At 37.8% G+C, this 18,693-nt stretch overlaps 1 protein-coding gene across 1 annotated transcript in view; it reads right to left on the bottom strand.

The window, feature by feature from the left end:
- Nucleotides 1-13,364: 13,364 nt before the first annotated feature.
- The window catches only part of mEFG1 (mitochondrial translation elongation factor G 1), a 158,631-nt gene continuing 153,302 nt past the window's right edge, over nt 13,365-18,693 (bottom strand). The window contains exon 15 of the mRNA XM_067151115.2: nt 13,365-13,693. Coding sequence (XP_067007216.1) covers nt 13,508-13,693 — 186 coding nt within the window. The 3' untranslated portion in view covers nt 13,365-13,507. The remainder of the gene's footprint in view (nt 13,694-18,693) is intronic.

Genomic DNA, 18,693 nt, shown 5'->3' on the forward strand with positions numbered 1-18,693 from the left:
GGCTGAGTCAGCAAAGAGGATGGATCTGGATGTGCTAGGAGTAAGTGATATTCGGGTAAGGGGAGATAATGAGGAAGAGATAGGAGATTATAAATACTTGACGGGTGTTAGAAAGGGAAGGGCAGAGTCTGGGGTAGGGCTCTTTATCAGGAATACCTTTGCACGGAACATAGTTTCTGTTAGGCACGTAAATAATTTGTCAGTTGGAGGAATTAGGACAAGAATTGTGTCCGTGTATTCACCATGTGATGGTGCAGATGAGGATGAAGTTGACAAGTTTTATGAAGCATTGAGTGACATCATGGTCAGGGTCAACAGCAAGGATAGAATAGTGCTAATGGGTGATTTCAATGCGAGAGTTGGCAATAGAACTGAAGGATACGAAAGGGTGATTGGTAAATGCGGGGAAGATATGGAAGCTAATGGGAATGGGAAGCGTTTGCTGGACTTCTGTGCTAGTATGGGATTAGTTGTTATGAATACATTCTTCAAGCATAAGGCTATTCACCGCCACACATGGGAGGCTAGGGGTACCAGATCCATAATAGACTATATCTTAACCGACTTCGAATTCAGGAAATCTGTTAGGAATGTACGAGTTTTTTGCGGATTTTTCGCTGATACATACCACTATCTGATCTGTAGTGAACTAAGTATCTCTAGGCCTAGGGTAGAGAAAGTGAAATCTGTCTGCAAACAAATAAGGGCAGAAAATCTCCAGGATGAGGAAATTAGACAGAAGTACATGGATATGATTAGTGAGAAGTTTTGAACAGTAGACAGTAAGCAGGTTCAGGATATAGAAAGTGAATGGGTGGCATACAGGGATGCTGTCGTAGAAACAGCAAGGGAATGCCTATGAACAACTGTGTGTAAAGATGGGAAAAGGCGGACATCTTGGTGGAATGATGAAGTGAGAGCAGCCTGTAAACGTAAAAAGAAGGCTTATCAGAAATGGCTCAAACAAGGGCTGAGGCAGACAGGGATCTGTACGTAGATGAAAGAAACAGAGCAAAACAAATAGCTGTTGAATCCAAAAAAGAAGTCATGGGAAGATGTTGGTAATAACCTGGAAAGGCTAGGTCAAGCAGCAGGGAAACCTTTCTAGAGAGTAATAAAGAATCTTAGGAAGGGAGGGAAAAAGGAAATGAACAGTGTTTTGAGTAATTCAGGTCAACTCATAATAGATCCCAGGGAATCACTGAAGAGGTGGAAGGAATATTTTGAACATCTTCTCAATGTGAAAGGAAATCATCCTGGTGGTGTTGCAAACAGCCAAGCTCATGGGGAGGAGGAAAATGATGTTGGTGAAATTATGCTTGAGGAAGTGGAAAGGATGTTAAAAAAACTCCATTTTCATAAGGCAGCAGGAATAGATGAAATTAGTCCTGAAATGGTGAAGTATAGTGGGAAGGCAGGGATGAAATGGCTTCATAGAGTAGTAAAATTTGTGTGGAATGTTGGTAAGGTACCTTCAGATTGGACAAAAGCAGTAATTGTACCTATCTATAAGCAAGGGAACAGGAAAGATTGCAACAACTATCGAGGTATCTCATTGATTAATATAACAGGCAAAGTATTCACTGGCATCTTGGAAGGGCGGGTGCGATTAGTCGTTGAGAGGAAGCTGGATGAAAACCAGTGTGGTTTCAGACCACAGAGAGGCATATCAGGATCAGATTTTCAGTTTGCGCCAGGTAACTGAAAAATGCTACGAGAGGAATAGGCAGTTGTGTTTATGTTTCGTAGATCTAGAGAAAGCATATGACAGGGTACCAAGGGAAAAGATGTTCACTATACTGGGGGACCATGGAATTACAGGTTAGATTATTAAAATCAATCAAAGGCATTTATGTTGACAATTGGGCTTCAGTGAGAATTGATGGTAGAATGAGTTCTTGGTTCAGGGTACTTACAGGGGTTAGACAAGGCTGTAATCTTTCACCTTTGCTGTTCGTAGTTACATGGATCATCCGCTGAAAGGTATAAAATGGCAGGGAGGGATTCAGTTAGGTGGAAATGTAGTAAGCAGTTTGGCCTATGCTGACGACTTGGTCTTAATGGCAGACTGTGCTGAAAGCCTGCAGTCTAATATCTTGGAACTTGAAAATAGGTGCAATGAGTATGGTATGAAAATTAGCCTCTCGAAGACTAAATTGATGTCAGTAGGTAAGAAATTCAACAGAACTGAATGTCAGATTGGTGATACAAAGCTAGAACAGGTCGATAATTTCAAGTATTTAGGTTGTGTGTTCTCCCAGGATGGTAATATAAGTAAAGCTAATGCAGTGAGCTCGCAGTTGCGATCAGCAGTATTCTGTAAGAAGGAAGTCAGCTCCCAGACAAAACTATCTTTACATCGGTCTGTTTTCAGACCAACTTTGCTTTACGGGAGCGAAAGCTGGGTGGACTCAGGATATCTTATTCATAAGTTAGAAGTAACAGACATGAAAGTAGCAAGAATGATTGCTGGTACAAACAGGTGGGAACAACGGCAGGAGGGTACTCGGAATGAGGAGATAAAGGCTAATTTAGGAATGAACTCGATGGATGAAGCTGTACGGATAAACCGGCTTCGGTGGTGGGGTCATGTGAAGCGAATGGAGGAGGGTAGGTTACCTAGGAGAATAATGGACTCTACTATGGGGGGTAAGAGAAGTAGAGGGAGACCAAGACGACGATGGTTAGACTCGGTTTCTAACGATTTAAAGATAAGAGGTATAGAACTAAATGAGGCCACAACACTAGATGCAAATCGAGGATTGTGGCGACGTTTAGTAAATTCTCCAAGGCTTGCAGACTGAACGCTGAAAGGCATAACAGTCTATAATGATAATGTATGTATGTATGTTATCCAGGAGTTATTTTAAATGTAATGTTGTAAGGTATTTTATATTGTGTAAAAGTAATTTTTATATGATAGCCCGTTTCTATGATCTATGTTTGACTAAAGATGACACCAAACAGCGTCGAAACTAGTATCGAATAAATAATTGTTGTAATATAATCTAAACAACAAATTATTTTGTACTGAAAAAAGGTGGACCAATAAGTTCCTTCAAAACTTTGTTATTAAGTGTATGCTTACGACCAGAGCAATGTCACTTTCAACCATCAGAACATGGTAACCTTGAAAACCAACTTCTGTGAGATATTTTAGCTTTGTATATTTATACAAACTTCCTCTCATTCTTAGATTTTTTTAGCTCACTGAAATTCAGACAAGTCATAATAACAACATTATGTAACTTTTCTCTTTAGCTCCAAGAGTCTGTAATTTGCAAGAAATTCCATTGTTACATTAGCATGATGTGCTGGAGCTTTGTCATGATGCAAGAGCTAAGTGTTGAGGCGTGATCTTGGATGGAGCTGCTCGAGAGCCTGGATGACCTGAGGCAGACTAGTCTCACTGTACCACTTTGCAGTAACTCTCCTTTGTGTTTCTAGCACAACCCGAGTCAGGATGCCCCATTTTGTGAAGAATACTGCAATCATACTTTTCTTCACTGACCTTGACTTTCAACAACTCACGGGAGTACCCTCATCTTCAAACAGCCACACCTTGTTCAGGGATTTTGTTGGGATATCGTAAGAATAAAGCCAAGTTTTATCACCTGTAACAATGCTATTGACGTTACGCGAAGTCCCATTTTCAAACTGTTTTAGCATTTCTCGGCACCATTTCACTCAATGTGCCCTTTGTTCCTCTGAAAGTGAATGGGGCACCCAAAGGGAACAAACCTTTCTAACATGGAGATGGTCGTGTACAATTGAATGAATAGCTGGTGCAGGGATGTGGAGGGTCTCTTCTACCTGCCAATATGTCAACCGCCTCTCTTGCTGCAACATTTTCCTCACAGCTTCAATGTTTTCCTCAGTCACTGATTCAGACGGTCACCCAGAACGAGGATTGTCTTCAATCCCAAAATTTCCCCTCTGGAACTCTTTGTACCAGCGGAAAATTGTTGTCCGATATTGACAGTCTTTCCCCAGCACAGGAGTCATTTCCTCCAGGCACTGGTCAACAGTTAATCCACGAGCAAAATTGTAGCGGATAATTGCGCGATATTCATCTTTCACGCTGACATCTTAACTTGCTTTCAATCCCACTGCTTGGTAACAACTGGTGTGAAGGTCGCGCCTTGCTGTCTTCTAGACCGGTTTTCACCCCTCACCATAACAGGGGTGTCCAGCAACTGTTTTTGCGTACTGCAAAACTTTCCTAGTGCCCTTTGTATTTGCTTTACGTTGCACCGACACAGATAGGTCTTATGGAGACGATGGGATAGGAAAGTAGCCTTACTTAAGATACAGCCCCAGCATTTGTCTGGTGTAAAAATGGGAAACCACAGAAAACCATATTCAGGGCAGCCGCTAGTTGGGTTTGAACCCGCTATCTCCCAGATGCAAGCTCACAGCTGCGCGCGCCTAACTGCATGGCCAACTCGCCCAGTAATAGTGGCAATTATTGCTAAAGACAATATATTGCAAAAGGAAGAAGAGAATACAGTATTCAATTTTATATGCTTCATATCAATAAGTATAATTGTCTTCTTATTTATTAATTTGCCTGAAATTACAGGTGACCAGTAGGATCCAGCACAACTACAAATAAAATTATAAATGAATGAATGTAAAAGAGAATGATTTGTGATTTTCTGTGCACTGGGGGTGCTAACATGAGAATGAAGGTAAATGATGTCTCAGTTTCCTGACTGATCCCACCAATGCTGTGGAGGCAATGGCATGGATGACATCTTTACTTATTCTGAGTCTGCTGCAGGAGTCAACAGTCGTGCCTATAGGTCTGACCGTAAGTTCCAAAACTTCAAGGTTTTGAGGTGATATTTATCAAAATACTAGGGAGACATGGGTTATATTTATACCTTATCACTTTGTTGATTTCTACCGACCGTGTCGGATCAGCCTCGAATCCGACATCAAAGGTGGAGATGGCCATTTGACAAGGGCTGCCAGTATTGGTGATACCATGAACTTCTTCATGGACAACCATGCTGGAATCTTTCAAACTCTTGGCCAAGATGGAATGAACTTGATGATGTCTGGCATTAATTAGAGTTTCATTGTGTGTGCAGTGACTGGAAGCGTATAAGAGTTTTTTGAACTCGTGACAATGTCAATGCCTGGAATGACTCGTACTGCTGCTATGCTGTCAAACATCTTGAGGCATTCAGATCATTGCCACTAGTGAGTACTTGGTGGTTTTGAACCCATTTATTAACTTGGGTGTATTTCTTAAAGAGAAAAACCTCTGTACCTTTTTGAGAGAGGTGACACCATTCAACACATTCTGCATCTCTCAGAGCATTGTATACTTTTCTAACATCAGGAAAGTTCTGTTTTCTATGAAGATTTCCATTGTGTTGTACACTCAATGAATTAATACTTTCCGTGTTAAGTCATCTTTTGTTGTTGAGGTAAGGATTGCTGGATGTGTGTAAACTTTTGAATGAATTTGTACGTCGCACAAAGGCTTCCCATGTAGTTCTGAAACTCGCAAGACCTTTGAATTCAGGACGACTGTAGAGAACTGCATCATGTACGTCAGAAGATACTTTACAAAGGAAAAATTTAATGTATCCTCCTTTCAATACATAACATAATTCCATCATTAGATGGAGTAATAAAATTCAAACATGTTTCGACCCGTTTGAGCCATCTTCAGTGAAATGGGGGGGGTTAAAGTTATTTACATAATACAAGCTAAAAATGTGCTAATAACATAATGAAAAACAAGAGACAGGACGTAAATTTAAAAAAAATACAGAATACAACGTTTCCATAATTAAATGGAGCAATAAATAACTCGTTGAAACAAATTCAGTGAAAAAAAAAGGTTAATATACATAATTGAATCTAAAAAGTGTGTTAAACCTAAGAAGAAAGGAAAAGAAAACAAATGATACAGACAGAAATGAACAATAAGTGTTTATAGTGAGGTTGCGAACCTCTTAGTCTATAAATTTTGCAGTTTGATACAATTCAAAAAACAGGACGAAATCACTGTTGAAAATTCAGAACTGACAGTCTGCCTTTTCAGAGTCTCCATCACCACGAATGGCTAGGAGGGGAGCAAAAAAGCTTGAGAATCCAAGTTTGAGAGGAGACAACGTGCCAGGTGAAATGTATGTGACAACGTGATGGAAAAACCCCGATGAATTTCAAATTTTAGAATAGCAGCATATCTTGTAACGTCGGAAGATACGCAAATGATTTCTTTCAATGTACGTTTATCCATTTTATCTGTGTTTTCTAAGAGTTTTCGTTGTATTGTTTCGGTTGGTATCGTTTAAAAGGGATATAGATATATGATTTGGACAAATTGAGGCATTTACCGTAGTATCCAGAACTTCTGGTCAGGTTGAAGGAATGGACGTGATACAACTGATTGTAGATGGTTTTTGATGTCGCAAAGAACAGCCCAAGGATTGAAGACAACTAAAGTGGCAAAACTGAGACCAAGTTATCTCAGAGTTTTGCCTGCGGCATTTTATATTAAAATCATAGTACACCTTCAGATCACTATTGGTATGTGTTAAAAAAAAAAAAACACCAATGTTATGCATAAACAACTAAACATTCTGACATTTATTTTTCTTTTGAAAAAGATTCCAGCTAGTACTTACTTTGAGAAGTTGGCAATTCTTTGTATATTACAAATTTGTTAATACTTCAAGGTACAGATATCGGAAAGAAAAAAAAAGAAACATTTCTGGATAAAATTTGACTAATTACATTTATTATTCATATTTTACATCATCTATATACAAAATCACTATCATTTCATTCAAGTTCTCTTACCAGCAGAGTGAAAGATAAATGAATTGATAGGGGCTACTCTGTACAAAAAAACAGAAAAATCTGGAACAACAAATGAATACCAAAATTCACAATGCTCTTAGAACGTTTCAGGTCTTCTATCACGGCTAAGGTATATCAAGGTGGATAAAGAAAAAAACAGAGCTTCAGTTATTTCGATGTGTCTCAGAGAGGAAGAAAAAACGAGAGAATCTTTTCTTTACCCTGCTTGATATGTTACTATTCAGCTTTCAATGACACTGTGAAAAGTATGGCACTTAAAACACATTACAGAACAATCAACAGAAATAACCGTCAAATTTCGAGGTAACAAATGATAAAGTGTATGCACATCAGTGATAACATTTCAGTGTTCCACAAAAATTGTTACAAAATTAACCAGGTTTACATTACATCAAGGAATTACATTATAATGTGACTTTATCTGCAAGCACTTAATATTTATAACAGGTTCACCAAAGCAATGTTATAAAATTACTGTATAATCGGCTAACAAATCAATTAAAGCCGTAACAATTATAATACAATGTGAGATATATGAATTAAGAGCTTCAAAAGGTAAAATTCAATTACTCAATTAAAATTTCTTGCAACATATAATTCCCCGAGTATATATTTCATCAGCTGTATTAAGCCCTGGTAACTTTATTAGTGAGCTCACTTAACCAAGATATAGTAAATGATGCTCCCTTGATTCAATCTGTGCTAAAACAGAGACAACACAATATAGATGAATGTTTGTGAAGATGTGAAAGACAGTACAAGTTATTGTTCTGTGTCTACTAACATGACAAGTTGATCACACAGTGTTTATAGCAAGTTCGTAATTACATTACTTTATTTCACTTTGTTAAAATATCTGCACGGTGTTCAACATTTTATAGTCAGTCACTCTCCTTTCCTTGCTCCTTTTAAGTTTGTTCATCGTAACTTTGTTGATACTGTCCGTAAGCGCACCAGCTGCCTTACCTCAGACTACATGCTGCTAGCCAACCTGCTCAAAGTCGACCGCAATACGGTCGATCGTATGGTGTTCGAATGAGTGCGAATGAATGAACTGGGTCATTTGCAGACCTCTAGTAATTTAGTGTACATGAAATCCTATCTCCATTTTTTACCATTAATTATAGTTACAAGAAAGGAGTAAGTGAAGCAAACGAAGAAAAGCTGTGAAAGATTTACACAAGGGTTGGAAGAGTGCCAGAGGATGTGTATAGCGGTAAAAGGATGCTATATGGACTTGTAAGATGGAAGAAAAAAGAGTGAGTCTACACAAAGCAGGTGAAAAGCAAAAAAGGGAAAGATAATAGCACAAACAGAGGAGAGAGGGAAAAAATGGAAGGATTACTTTGATGAACACCCGAATGTGAGTTGGGGTGTAGACGAGATGATAGAAATAGAATGTAAGGAGACAGAATCCGAGACACAATGAAAGACGTGGAAACTACTGTCAAACAAATGAAACTTGGAAAAAGCAGCAGGATTTGATGAAGTGTGTGTGGAAATAATAAAAGCAGCAGGACCCCTTCATCTACAATGGCTGTATAGGCAATTTAGATGTATTTGGAAAGAAAAACTGGTACCAAATGAGTGGAGTAAAGGAGTAATAATAGCTATATTTAACAAGGGAGACAAGAAGATTTGTGATAATTATTGAGGAATCACGTTCGTATCTCAGGTAGCAAAAATATTTGAAATGGTACCCAAAAAGAGAATTAGAAACAAAAAAGGACGGACAATTACAAGAAGAGCAAAATGGCTTTCAAAATGGAAGATAACACTACACCCCATCTTCAATATGAGGTAGTTAATGGAAAAACACTGGGAATACAGAGAGATATGGTGATGACATTCCTTGATTTACAAAAAGTTTATGATAATGTACCCAGAGCACAGGTATGGAAAGTAATGCAACAGAAAGGATTTGGGAAAAAAATTGATAGAATTTGTGCGAGCAATGTACAAAAATAGTTGCAGCAGTGTCCAAACAAATGTGGGGAGGACAGAGTGGTTTTGGAATGAAACTGGACTATGACAAGTAAGTGTGCTGTCGCTATTGTTATTCATAATAATTATGGATGAAATTGTGAAGGAGACCAAGATAAAATATGGGGAATGGGAGCTGAAGGTAATGCTGTTTGCAGAAGATATAGCCGTGAGGGAACCAAACAGATAGGAAGTACAAGGGCAACTCAACTCAATATATTGAGGGAGATTATTGAAAATATTATGGACTGGAAATCAGTGTGGGAAAGGGTAAGGCAAGGTGATGACTAGAGGAAAAGGGAAGGGAAGGGAAGGGAAGGGAAACTAATTATAAAAATACAGGGACAAAATTTGGAGAGCTTCAAGTTCTTGGAATGTGAACTGAACTGATGCAGGATGCAGGGCTGGACATGGAGATCACTAAAAGTATTCAACAGGGAAATGGATTCTACCAGAGTGTGAGAAAACTGGTGTGAATGAAGTGCCAATGAAGTGTAAAGAGGTGATGTATTAGATGTACTACTGCCTAATACTGACATATGCAGCAGAGACCTGGACAGTGATAAAAAGAGAGGAGAATAAAATCCAGCCCAGTGAAGTGAAATGTTTAAGAACTGCGAAAGGAAAACAAGACCGGACAGAGTAAGACATGAGGAACTCCGGAAGGGAATCAGAATAGAAAAGCTTTATGACAGAATGGAGAGGGATAAACTTAGACGATTTGGAATAGTTAAGAGATTGGAAGAGGGAAGGATGAGGAAGCAGATGACGGAGACCCAGAAAGGAGGAGGGACGGCAAAAGGGAGACTCAGACTAAGGTGGTTGAAAAGAAGAACAGTTTAATTATAAGAAACCAGGATTGAAAAACAGTTCAGGAAAACAATGCTGGTTGGATAAAGGAAGATGGAAAGATGCCATAACCATTTCAACCCAGTAGGAGATTGACAAGGAAAATGGATGAATTACAGTTACACAAAGGTTGGCAAACAGTTTCTATACATGGTTTATAACTTGAGATGTCTAACTCTTATTGAGTTGTGTGTAGATTTTATAAAATTACTGTGGAGATAACCTGAATAATAAATTTTCTTTAACTTGACCCAGTTATTCCTGGGGCTGCTGGAGCCATTTAGGCTTGCAGTAGAAGTCCGCTATACCGAGTACGGCATATAACGAGAACTCCATTATGGCGATGATTTTTTTCTGTCCCTTCAAAATTCCTAAATTAAACTGTGCATTGTCCTTCGGTTACAGCGAGAGCCCTATCACTGACGCATCCGTTATTACGAGCGATTAAGTGAGCACGATTTTTTCCATTACCGATATTTATGCACCCCAGCGATAATATTGAATGCGATTGATTACCTTTGGCATCGTTCCCTCGCTATGTGCACTAGCAAGTTCTCTCGTCGACATTCAAAGGTGATGTCGGAGTTGATTAGTAATACCCGTCAACAGCTGTTCCGTAAAGAAAATTCGAAATGAAAGAGAACATATTTTCGTAATAAATGAGTAAATAATGTGTCCGATAACGGTTGTTAACTCGTTAAAAATTAAGGCTGACTAAACGACCGCTTAATTTTGAGGCTAAATACTGCAATTAAGAATGGGATGCACCTCGAGATATGGCAGAGTGCTTAACTGATTTCAGAGGTTAGTTTATATTTTGTTGCGTCTGGTTAAACTATGGAGAGGCTATTATGAAAATTTATAGCGAGAAAATGATCATTTCTCTACTGGCGCTTGAAGTGTGTTTAAATCATACGTATACTACGGTTAAGTTAGGATAGGTGACGCTGTTTGAATAAGAAAACTGAAACGTTTGCAACAAAATGCGATTGATCATCTTCGGTACGGTATAGTTTTCTCACTTTGTGCATTTGCGAGCTCTCTCGTTGACATTCAAAGGCAATGTTGGAGTTGATTAGTAATACCCGTCGACTGCTGTTCTCTAACGAAAATTCGAAATGAAGGAGGATAACACATTTTTGTAATAAATACGTAAATAACGTGACCGATAGCAGTTGTTAACTCGTTAAAAATAAAGACTGAAGTAAATGATATCTTACTTTTAATGTTATATATGGAAATCAAGAAAGAATGTGATATACCTCAAGATATGGCATAGTACATCACTGATTTCAGAGGATATTTCATATCTTCTTCCATCTAGTTAAGTTTCGGAAAGGCTATTTACATGTAAATTTTTTGCAAGGAGGTTATAATTTCCCTACATGCGTTTCAAATATGTTTTCATGATGCATATACGGTTAGGTTAAGTGACGCTGTTTGAAGAAGAAAGCTGAGGTGTTTGCTACAGAAACCTCTGGAGTGATGCCGTATTTCTCCGAATCCAAGACCTTTAACTGTGCAGTCGCAAAAAAAAAAAAAAAAAAAGTCAATGTTCGGGGTCTAAAAATGTAAAGGCCTACTGTACAAGAAGGCATTCATATGATTTTACAAAGTGCTTTTTGAGCCCAATTTAAATTTTTGAAGGAAAAAGTGGGGTTCTTCTTGGATTGGGAGAAATATGGTACCACATTTTTTTTCAAAACGAAATTAAACATGCACTTTCACGTAGTATCGGATTTTGAAAAATAACGAACAAGTAAGCTGTAGTGTGGATATCATCTGCGGAAACGCAAGTTTTGAACAAACTGATTGCCGTTTCATACCGATTTTAATGTGCACGGGGGTTTTTCTGACTTTTATACAAAGATAGGATATAACGATAATCCGTTATAGCAAGTAAATTTTTCACTGTCATGAATTCTCGCTATAACAGACTTCTACTGTATTTTGATTTTGTCAGGGAGTTCAAGGCGGGATGCGCTTCTCAACATCATGTGCTTTTCCAGGTGAAAATTCCAACACAGGATCAATCAGGATTTGAACAGCCATCTGGTAGAACGCCAGCAGCTAAGCCACTATGCTAATGATGCCTCTTGCCTTTAAAAAAAAATTATGAGTACAAATTCAGACTAAATTCCCTGTAGAAGATATCTCTTTCTATCTATGTACTTTACATTACAGTAATTATTTTACTTCTTGTTAGCTGACCAATCTGAATATTCACTAAACAGCTTTCTTAAGATCCAATACATAATTAGCAGGTTCCACATACAGTTACTTACACATATGGACATGCTATGGCTTCGTTAAAGGTTAGAGACCTTTATTATTAGCTCCATTTTCCCAACACTTTAAATACCATACTTTCCCACAGTTTGGCTACAGCAATTTTGAAGAAAGGATTGTTAGGAGTGAGATTTAAATCTTGGAGGGTAGAAGATGGAAAATAAGCTGCTTCCTCCCTCTGCTACGTTTCTTGAAAACAGAAATGCCAATGACAGTACTGGAATAAATTGGAAATAAGGATATTATAGGAACTTAAATACAGATTCTGGTAGTTTTTAAATGTACATTACCACTTTGCCAGAACAGTAGCTACTTGAGAGCCTTCCCAATTCATAACAGTATAGCTGTGTTTGGAATGTATTCGAGGTTATAACAAAATTAAAGAGCTCAAAAGTATAACTAAGAAAATCATAGTATTTTGTATAGTCATATAAATCACTCCAAACAACCTTGATCATGATAATAATAATAATAATAATAATAATAATAATAATAATAATAATAATAATAATAATAATAATGTTTTTACATACGACCAACTACTTTTACTGTTTTCAGACACACTGAGGTGCCAACATCTTGTCTTATAGGAGTTCTTTAACGTGTCAGTAAATGTATTGATGCATGGCTGACCCATTTGAACAGCTTCAAACAGTACCAGATGAGCTACGATGGGCTCAGAAGGCCTGCACTTTACTGCCTGAAGCCCTCTGCCTGGCAGCAAAGATAAGGCTCTCAAAAGATGGCCACCCTGGTGAACTGATATTGCATCCATCCAGACAGCCAGGAGCATCCACTTTCAAAATTATTATAATTTAGGAAAGGTATTTTTACTAAACAAAATTCCCTTTCTTTCATAATACACTTATGGGTTACTCAGTTTGTAGCATAATTGATTTTTTTCTTTGCTATTTGTTTTACGTCGCACCAACACCGATAGGTCTTATGGCGATGATAGGATAGGAAAGGCCTAGGAATGGGAAGGAAGCGGCCATGGCTTTAATTAAGGTACAGCCCCAGCATTTGGCTGGTGTGAAAATGGGAAACCATAGAAAACCATCTTCAGGGCTGCCGATAGTGGGGTTTGAACCCACTATCTCCCAGATGCAAGCTCACAGCTGTGCGCCCCTAACTGCACGGTCAACTTGCCCGGTAGCATAATTGAAAGCCAATGAAAAATCACTTTCCACAATCACTTCTTCAAATATCTGCTACAATCAGTTTCAGTCCAACCTATTAGTGAACATATGAGCACTAGCTATACTAATTAAGGTAGAGCATATATAAATAGGAGGAACAAGAAAAGGAACATAAAAAAAGGACGAACATAAATGCAGGCCAGTGTGTGAAGAGGGAGCAATAGAAAAAGGAGACAAGGACAAATATAATGTCCCTCTATCTATCTATCTATGACTTGATTTGACACTTGTTTGATCTTTTCCAATACTTAATTAAGGTACAGACTTATGTTGCTTTAACATCTCTACGAAAGTTGAGTGGATATCAATGTGTTCTCCTATCTGTCACAACAAAAAAAATACATTTAATTCTTCCTCTTCTTTTGTTGCTGTTGTGTGATGCCCATACTCTCTTGGTACTGAGCTACAAGCTTTTCCTGAATGCTGGGTAGAGCAGGAGAGTATCTGCTATACTCCATGCTGAATTCTCCTTTTCCCTGAGTAGAAGAGCGCAGCTCCGAAGCGTAACCAAACATGTCATTCAGTGGGACCTAAATAATGTCAATACACATGATAAATTACACAACAGAAATAAAGACAGAATACAAGCAATAAATAAAACTGGATTAGGAAAACAGAAGAGAGGAAGAGCAAACTTTCCATTGCAAGGATATAAAAGACACATATCAGAAGAACATAAAAAAATAATATCTCTATCAGTCAGATAGGAAGAAAGGCTGCCATGTGCTGTGATGCTGTAGACTGCTAGAAGATAGGCAGACCATCAAATGCAAGACGAGGGAGAGTTGAAAAACAAAAGGAAAGGTGGAAAAGTGTCGGTTCGAATATGTTCAGGCCTGAGACTGTCCCTGGACTTGAATCGTGGAGTCTCTCAATATAGGAGTACAATTAACCGAGGCTCCTTTCACTCTAGTATCTGGGAATCAAGTCTCAGTACGACTAGGAACCCGGGTTTCTCGGCGACTTAACCATCTCTTCGTGTAAGCAGAGATACACAGACCATTCAGGTTAAGTGAGCCTTAGCTAGTGACTTCTGTTTATTCTTTAAACATGACAATTCTTGGAATTCTGTCTTTGGAACAACATAGAATTCAACCTTTGATTACTCTTTACAAAGGTGAAAAAATGAGTGTATCCTCCTAATTCAATACATCATATATTCCATCATTAGACGGAGTAATCAAATTCAAACATGTTTCGGCTTGTTTGAGCCATCTTCAGTGAAAAAACGAGGTTGAAATAATTTACATAATACAAGCTAAAAAATACCAAAAAACATAATGAAGGAAGAAATGAAAAAACAAAAAAGAGCCTAGACAGAAACAAAATTAGCACAATATACAATATTTACATCATTATGTGGAGCAAAAAACAACTCGATGCGATAAAATTCAGTGAAACAGGGGTTAATACAAAACATAACTGAAACCAAAAGCTGTGTTAACCTAAGAAGAAAAGAAATGAAAACAAATAATAAAGATGGGAATGAACAATAAGTGCACATAGTGAGGTTGCGGACCTCTTTAGTTTACAAAATATTGGTTTTGTAACGATACAATACAGGATGAAAATCACTGTGTCGAAAATTCAGGTAGAAAATCTATCTTTGTAGAAAACCATCACATTGAATTGGCTAGGAGGGGAGCGGGAGCGAAAAAGTTTGAGAAACCAGCCTGACATAAAGTGCAAGCAAACAGCCTGTGACAAGGAAAAACACCGATGAAATTTAAAGCTTTAAAACAGCAGCATTCTCAATATCTTCTCAATCTAGCGGTCCAATTCTTGATTATAGTTTCATAATGTTGGCTGGTTGGTTTGCCTTGTTATGAAAGGTCGGAAGGGCCGCGACATAAAATTGAGAAGCTGTGTTAGGAAGATGACAGATGCATGGTAAACTGTAAGTGGCCTAGTGGAAACTGTCAATGAAGTTCCAATGGTGTTTAGAAGGTGGTAGTCCTCTCAAACGGCCTGGCCTTCTCAAACTAACGGTCTCATTCAAGCGATCAAGTCTATTGTTGGTTCAGCGGTGTTTGCGAGGGGATGGAAGGAGCGCGAACGAGACCGTTACTTTGAGAAGGCCAGGCCGTTTGAGAGGACAACCACCTTCTAAACACCATTGGAACTTCACTGACGGTTTCCACTTGGTCACTTACAGTTTACCATACATCTGTCATCTCCCTAACACAGCTTCTCAATTTTATGTCGCGGCCCTTCCAACCTGTCATAATAAGGCAAATCAACCAGCCAACATTATGAAACGATAATTAAGAAAGGGACCGCTAGATTGAGAAAATACTGAGAATGCTGCTGTTCTAAAGCTTTAAATTTCATCGGTGTTTTTCCTTGTCACAGGCTTGGTTTCTCAAACTTTTTCGCTCCCGCTCCCCCTCCTAGCCAATTCAATGTGATGGTTTTCTACAAAGATAGATTTTCAACATGAATTTTCGACACAGTGATTTTCATCCTGTATTGTATCGTTACAAAACAAATATTTTGTGAACTAAGAGGTCCGCAACCTCACTATGTGCACTTATTGCTCATTTCCATCTGTATCATTTGTTTTCATTTCTTTTCTTCTTAGGTTAACACAGTTTTTAGTTTCAATTATGTTTTGTATTAACCCCTGTTTCACTGAATTTTATCTCACTGAGTTGTTTTTTGCTCCACATCATGATGTAAATATTGTATATTGTGCTAATTTTGTTTCTGTCTAGGCTCTTTTTTGTTTTTTCATTTCTTCCTTCATTATGTTTTTTTGGTATTTTTTAGCTTGTATTATGTAAATTATTTCAACCTCGTTTTTTCACTGAAGATGGCTCAAACGAGCCGAAACACGTTTGAATTTGATTACTCCGTCTAATGATGGAATATATGATGTATTGAATTAGGAGGATACACTCATTTTTTTCACTTTTGTAAAGTGAAAACCGTCAATACGGAACGATTCTAATTTCTTGTAATTTGATTACTCTTGAAAGGAATGGGGAAGTTGAAAGGAGATTATATTTTATCTCAGTACAATGATGGAACTCAAGGAAGTTGGTGTGATGATGTTCATCATCATCATCATCATCATCATCATCATCGTCATCATCATTTCCCTACTCCAGTTTCCCGGGTGTGGTGTACAAGCACTCGCCATCTCCTTCTGTCTTCATACATCTTCTGATCCAGTACATCCTCCCATTTGTATCCTCTCTCCTCCACATCTGATCTTACAGTCTCTATCCAACATTTTCTCGGTTTTCCCTGTGGTCTTCTTCCTACGAGATTAAGACGAAATGCTGGTTAATAGAGCAAACGCCTGAAAAGCCGTACATCTAATTTTTTATCTGATACGAGATTAAGGTCGAAATATTTTCTGGCAGGTCTTTCCCTGTCCATTCTCATTATGTGCCCATACCACTGAAGTCTGCGTTTCTTTATGACACTGATAATAGGAACCTCAATACCAGCTACTTTCCTATTCACTTCATTTCTGACCTTGTCCTTTCTGGTTGTTTGGTTCATGGTTCTGATGAATCTCATTTCAGTTGCTTGGATTCTACTGACGTCTTTGTTTAGTAGGGTACATGTCTCTAAACCGTATGTGAGGATTGGTACGAAGTAAGTGTGGTACATGATTGTTTTCGCTTTCTGTGGTATTTTGCCGTCCCAGAGAAGATTTCTGACTTAAATGTAGAAGTTTTATGCTTTCTGTGTCCTGCTGAGTATTTCCTGCCTAACAGTGTTGTCTTTCGAGATTGTGCTTCCGAGGTACTTGAAGTGGGAAGCTGATTCAATTTTTGCTCCTTCCAGAAATATATTAAGCTTGTTCCATCCCTGTTGATGGTCATTTCCACTGTCTTTGTTTTGCTCATCTTCAGTTCAAAATTTTTTGATGTGTTGTTCCATTCATTAAGTTTCTTCTGAACTTCAGCTCCTGTCTCTCCCCATAAAAGCACATAATCAGCAAATACCAGGGCGTTTGGTTCACTGTCCACTGTTCACTGTGATGATGTTGCTTACTACAATTCCTGCAGAGGAGGAGGTAAGAAACAGGAGGAGAGTATGGGTTCAACCAGTACTTGAAGATTGTCAAATAGGAGATTTTAAGCAAATTTTTTCAAGTAATATAAAAGAAGGCAGTGACTTGGCAAGTTTGATATGGTTAGAGGCTTATGATTTTGTGGATGTTTTATGTTTCTGTTTGATTTGATATAATTAATGTGTGTTTTTGAATTTCTTTCCTAATTGTGTCTTTTACATTAGATGTGATCTGGTCGAGTTCTTGAGCGTCATGTGTCAATTTTGATACATTTGCGGCCCAGCATGTTTGTTTACAGTAAAACCAATTGTCACCATGATGCTTAGGTTATGTATCAAGGCTATAAGAGTCGAAATTATCTCCCATGATAGGATAATTTTTAGCTGCTCCCTCTTGTTTCTAAATACAGTAATCAATTCCATAATTAGTGACCATTTGGATATACAGTATATACACACACAGTATACCTTCTTCAAATTTTGATATATGTTGTTATTATTATTATTATTATTATTATTATTATTATTATTATTATTATTATTATTATTATTTGTGTCTCAACTCGCTAACCTATTCGCGAAATAATACATTCCTACAATGACTGTTCGTCCTTGGCCTTTTTAGGTCATTACTCAAGAGTGAACCAAATGCTCCAATTCTTAATAACGGCATAATTATGGATGAGAATTCAAATATTAATCTCACACTTGCGGGTTTAGAGAATCTTACACAAAACGACCCCGTTAAAAGATGAAATGCAAGCACTGTGGACGTTATTTTTAAGGTACCAGAGGTTTCGACGTACACATCAGCAAAGCGCATCCAGACATCCAGAAACAAATTATAAGTTTAAAACTTCATTATGTTCCGTTTTTGAACTGAGATCACAATGTTAAAATTTGGGTGAAAGTTCCACCTTATCCATACAATATGTGTTGTACATAATTGTTATTTACAACATATTTTATTTAAGGTACCGGATTTGATACCTGTATATGGTGTCATCAACCTAAAATTGTAACCTAGCAAAAGAACATATTAAACTGTCTTTACAATGTACACAAATTACACAACACATGTTACAGAATTACATACTAAAGTTAAAATAATGTGAAATACATGGCACTTGTTTTCTTTACAACGCGTTATAGCGTAATGGTCTTATATGGTTTTTGTGCTATTAAGATCACTGGTAATGGAAACCAAGATGTAATTAATTATGGGTTAAAAGTCTGATGTACAAATTAAAATCCTGATGAACGTGTTAAAATAATGTTCTTCTAATTAGCGTGAAGAAGAACAGTTGTTGCTGTTAAGCAGATTCTTCAAATTCTTTGTATTACCGGCACATTATGAGTTGGTGGGATTATACAAGTAGGCCTTAGTTGTTTAGGTCACTGTTATTCTCAGTCCAATAGGGATTGCAAAGCCTTGTGCAGTGTGCCTTGCAGCTTGACGTGTTGAGAGGAGGAATGAAGTGGAGGAGTAAACGCTCCAGTGTAC

The sequence above is a fragment of the Anabrus simplex genome, chromosome 7 (genome assembly GCF_040414725.1).
Source record: "Anabrus simplex isolate iqAnaSimp1 chromosome 7, ASM4041472v1, whole genome shotgun sequence".
Taxonomy (NCBI): domain Eukaryota; kingdom Metazoa; phylum Arthropoda; class Insecta; order Orthoptera; family Tettigoniidae; genus Anabrus; species Anabrus simplex.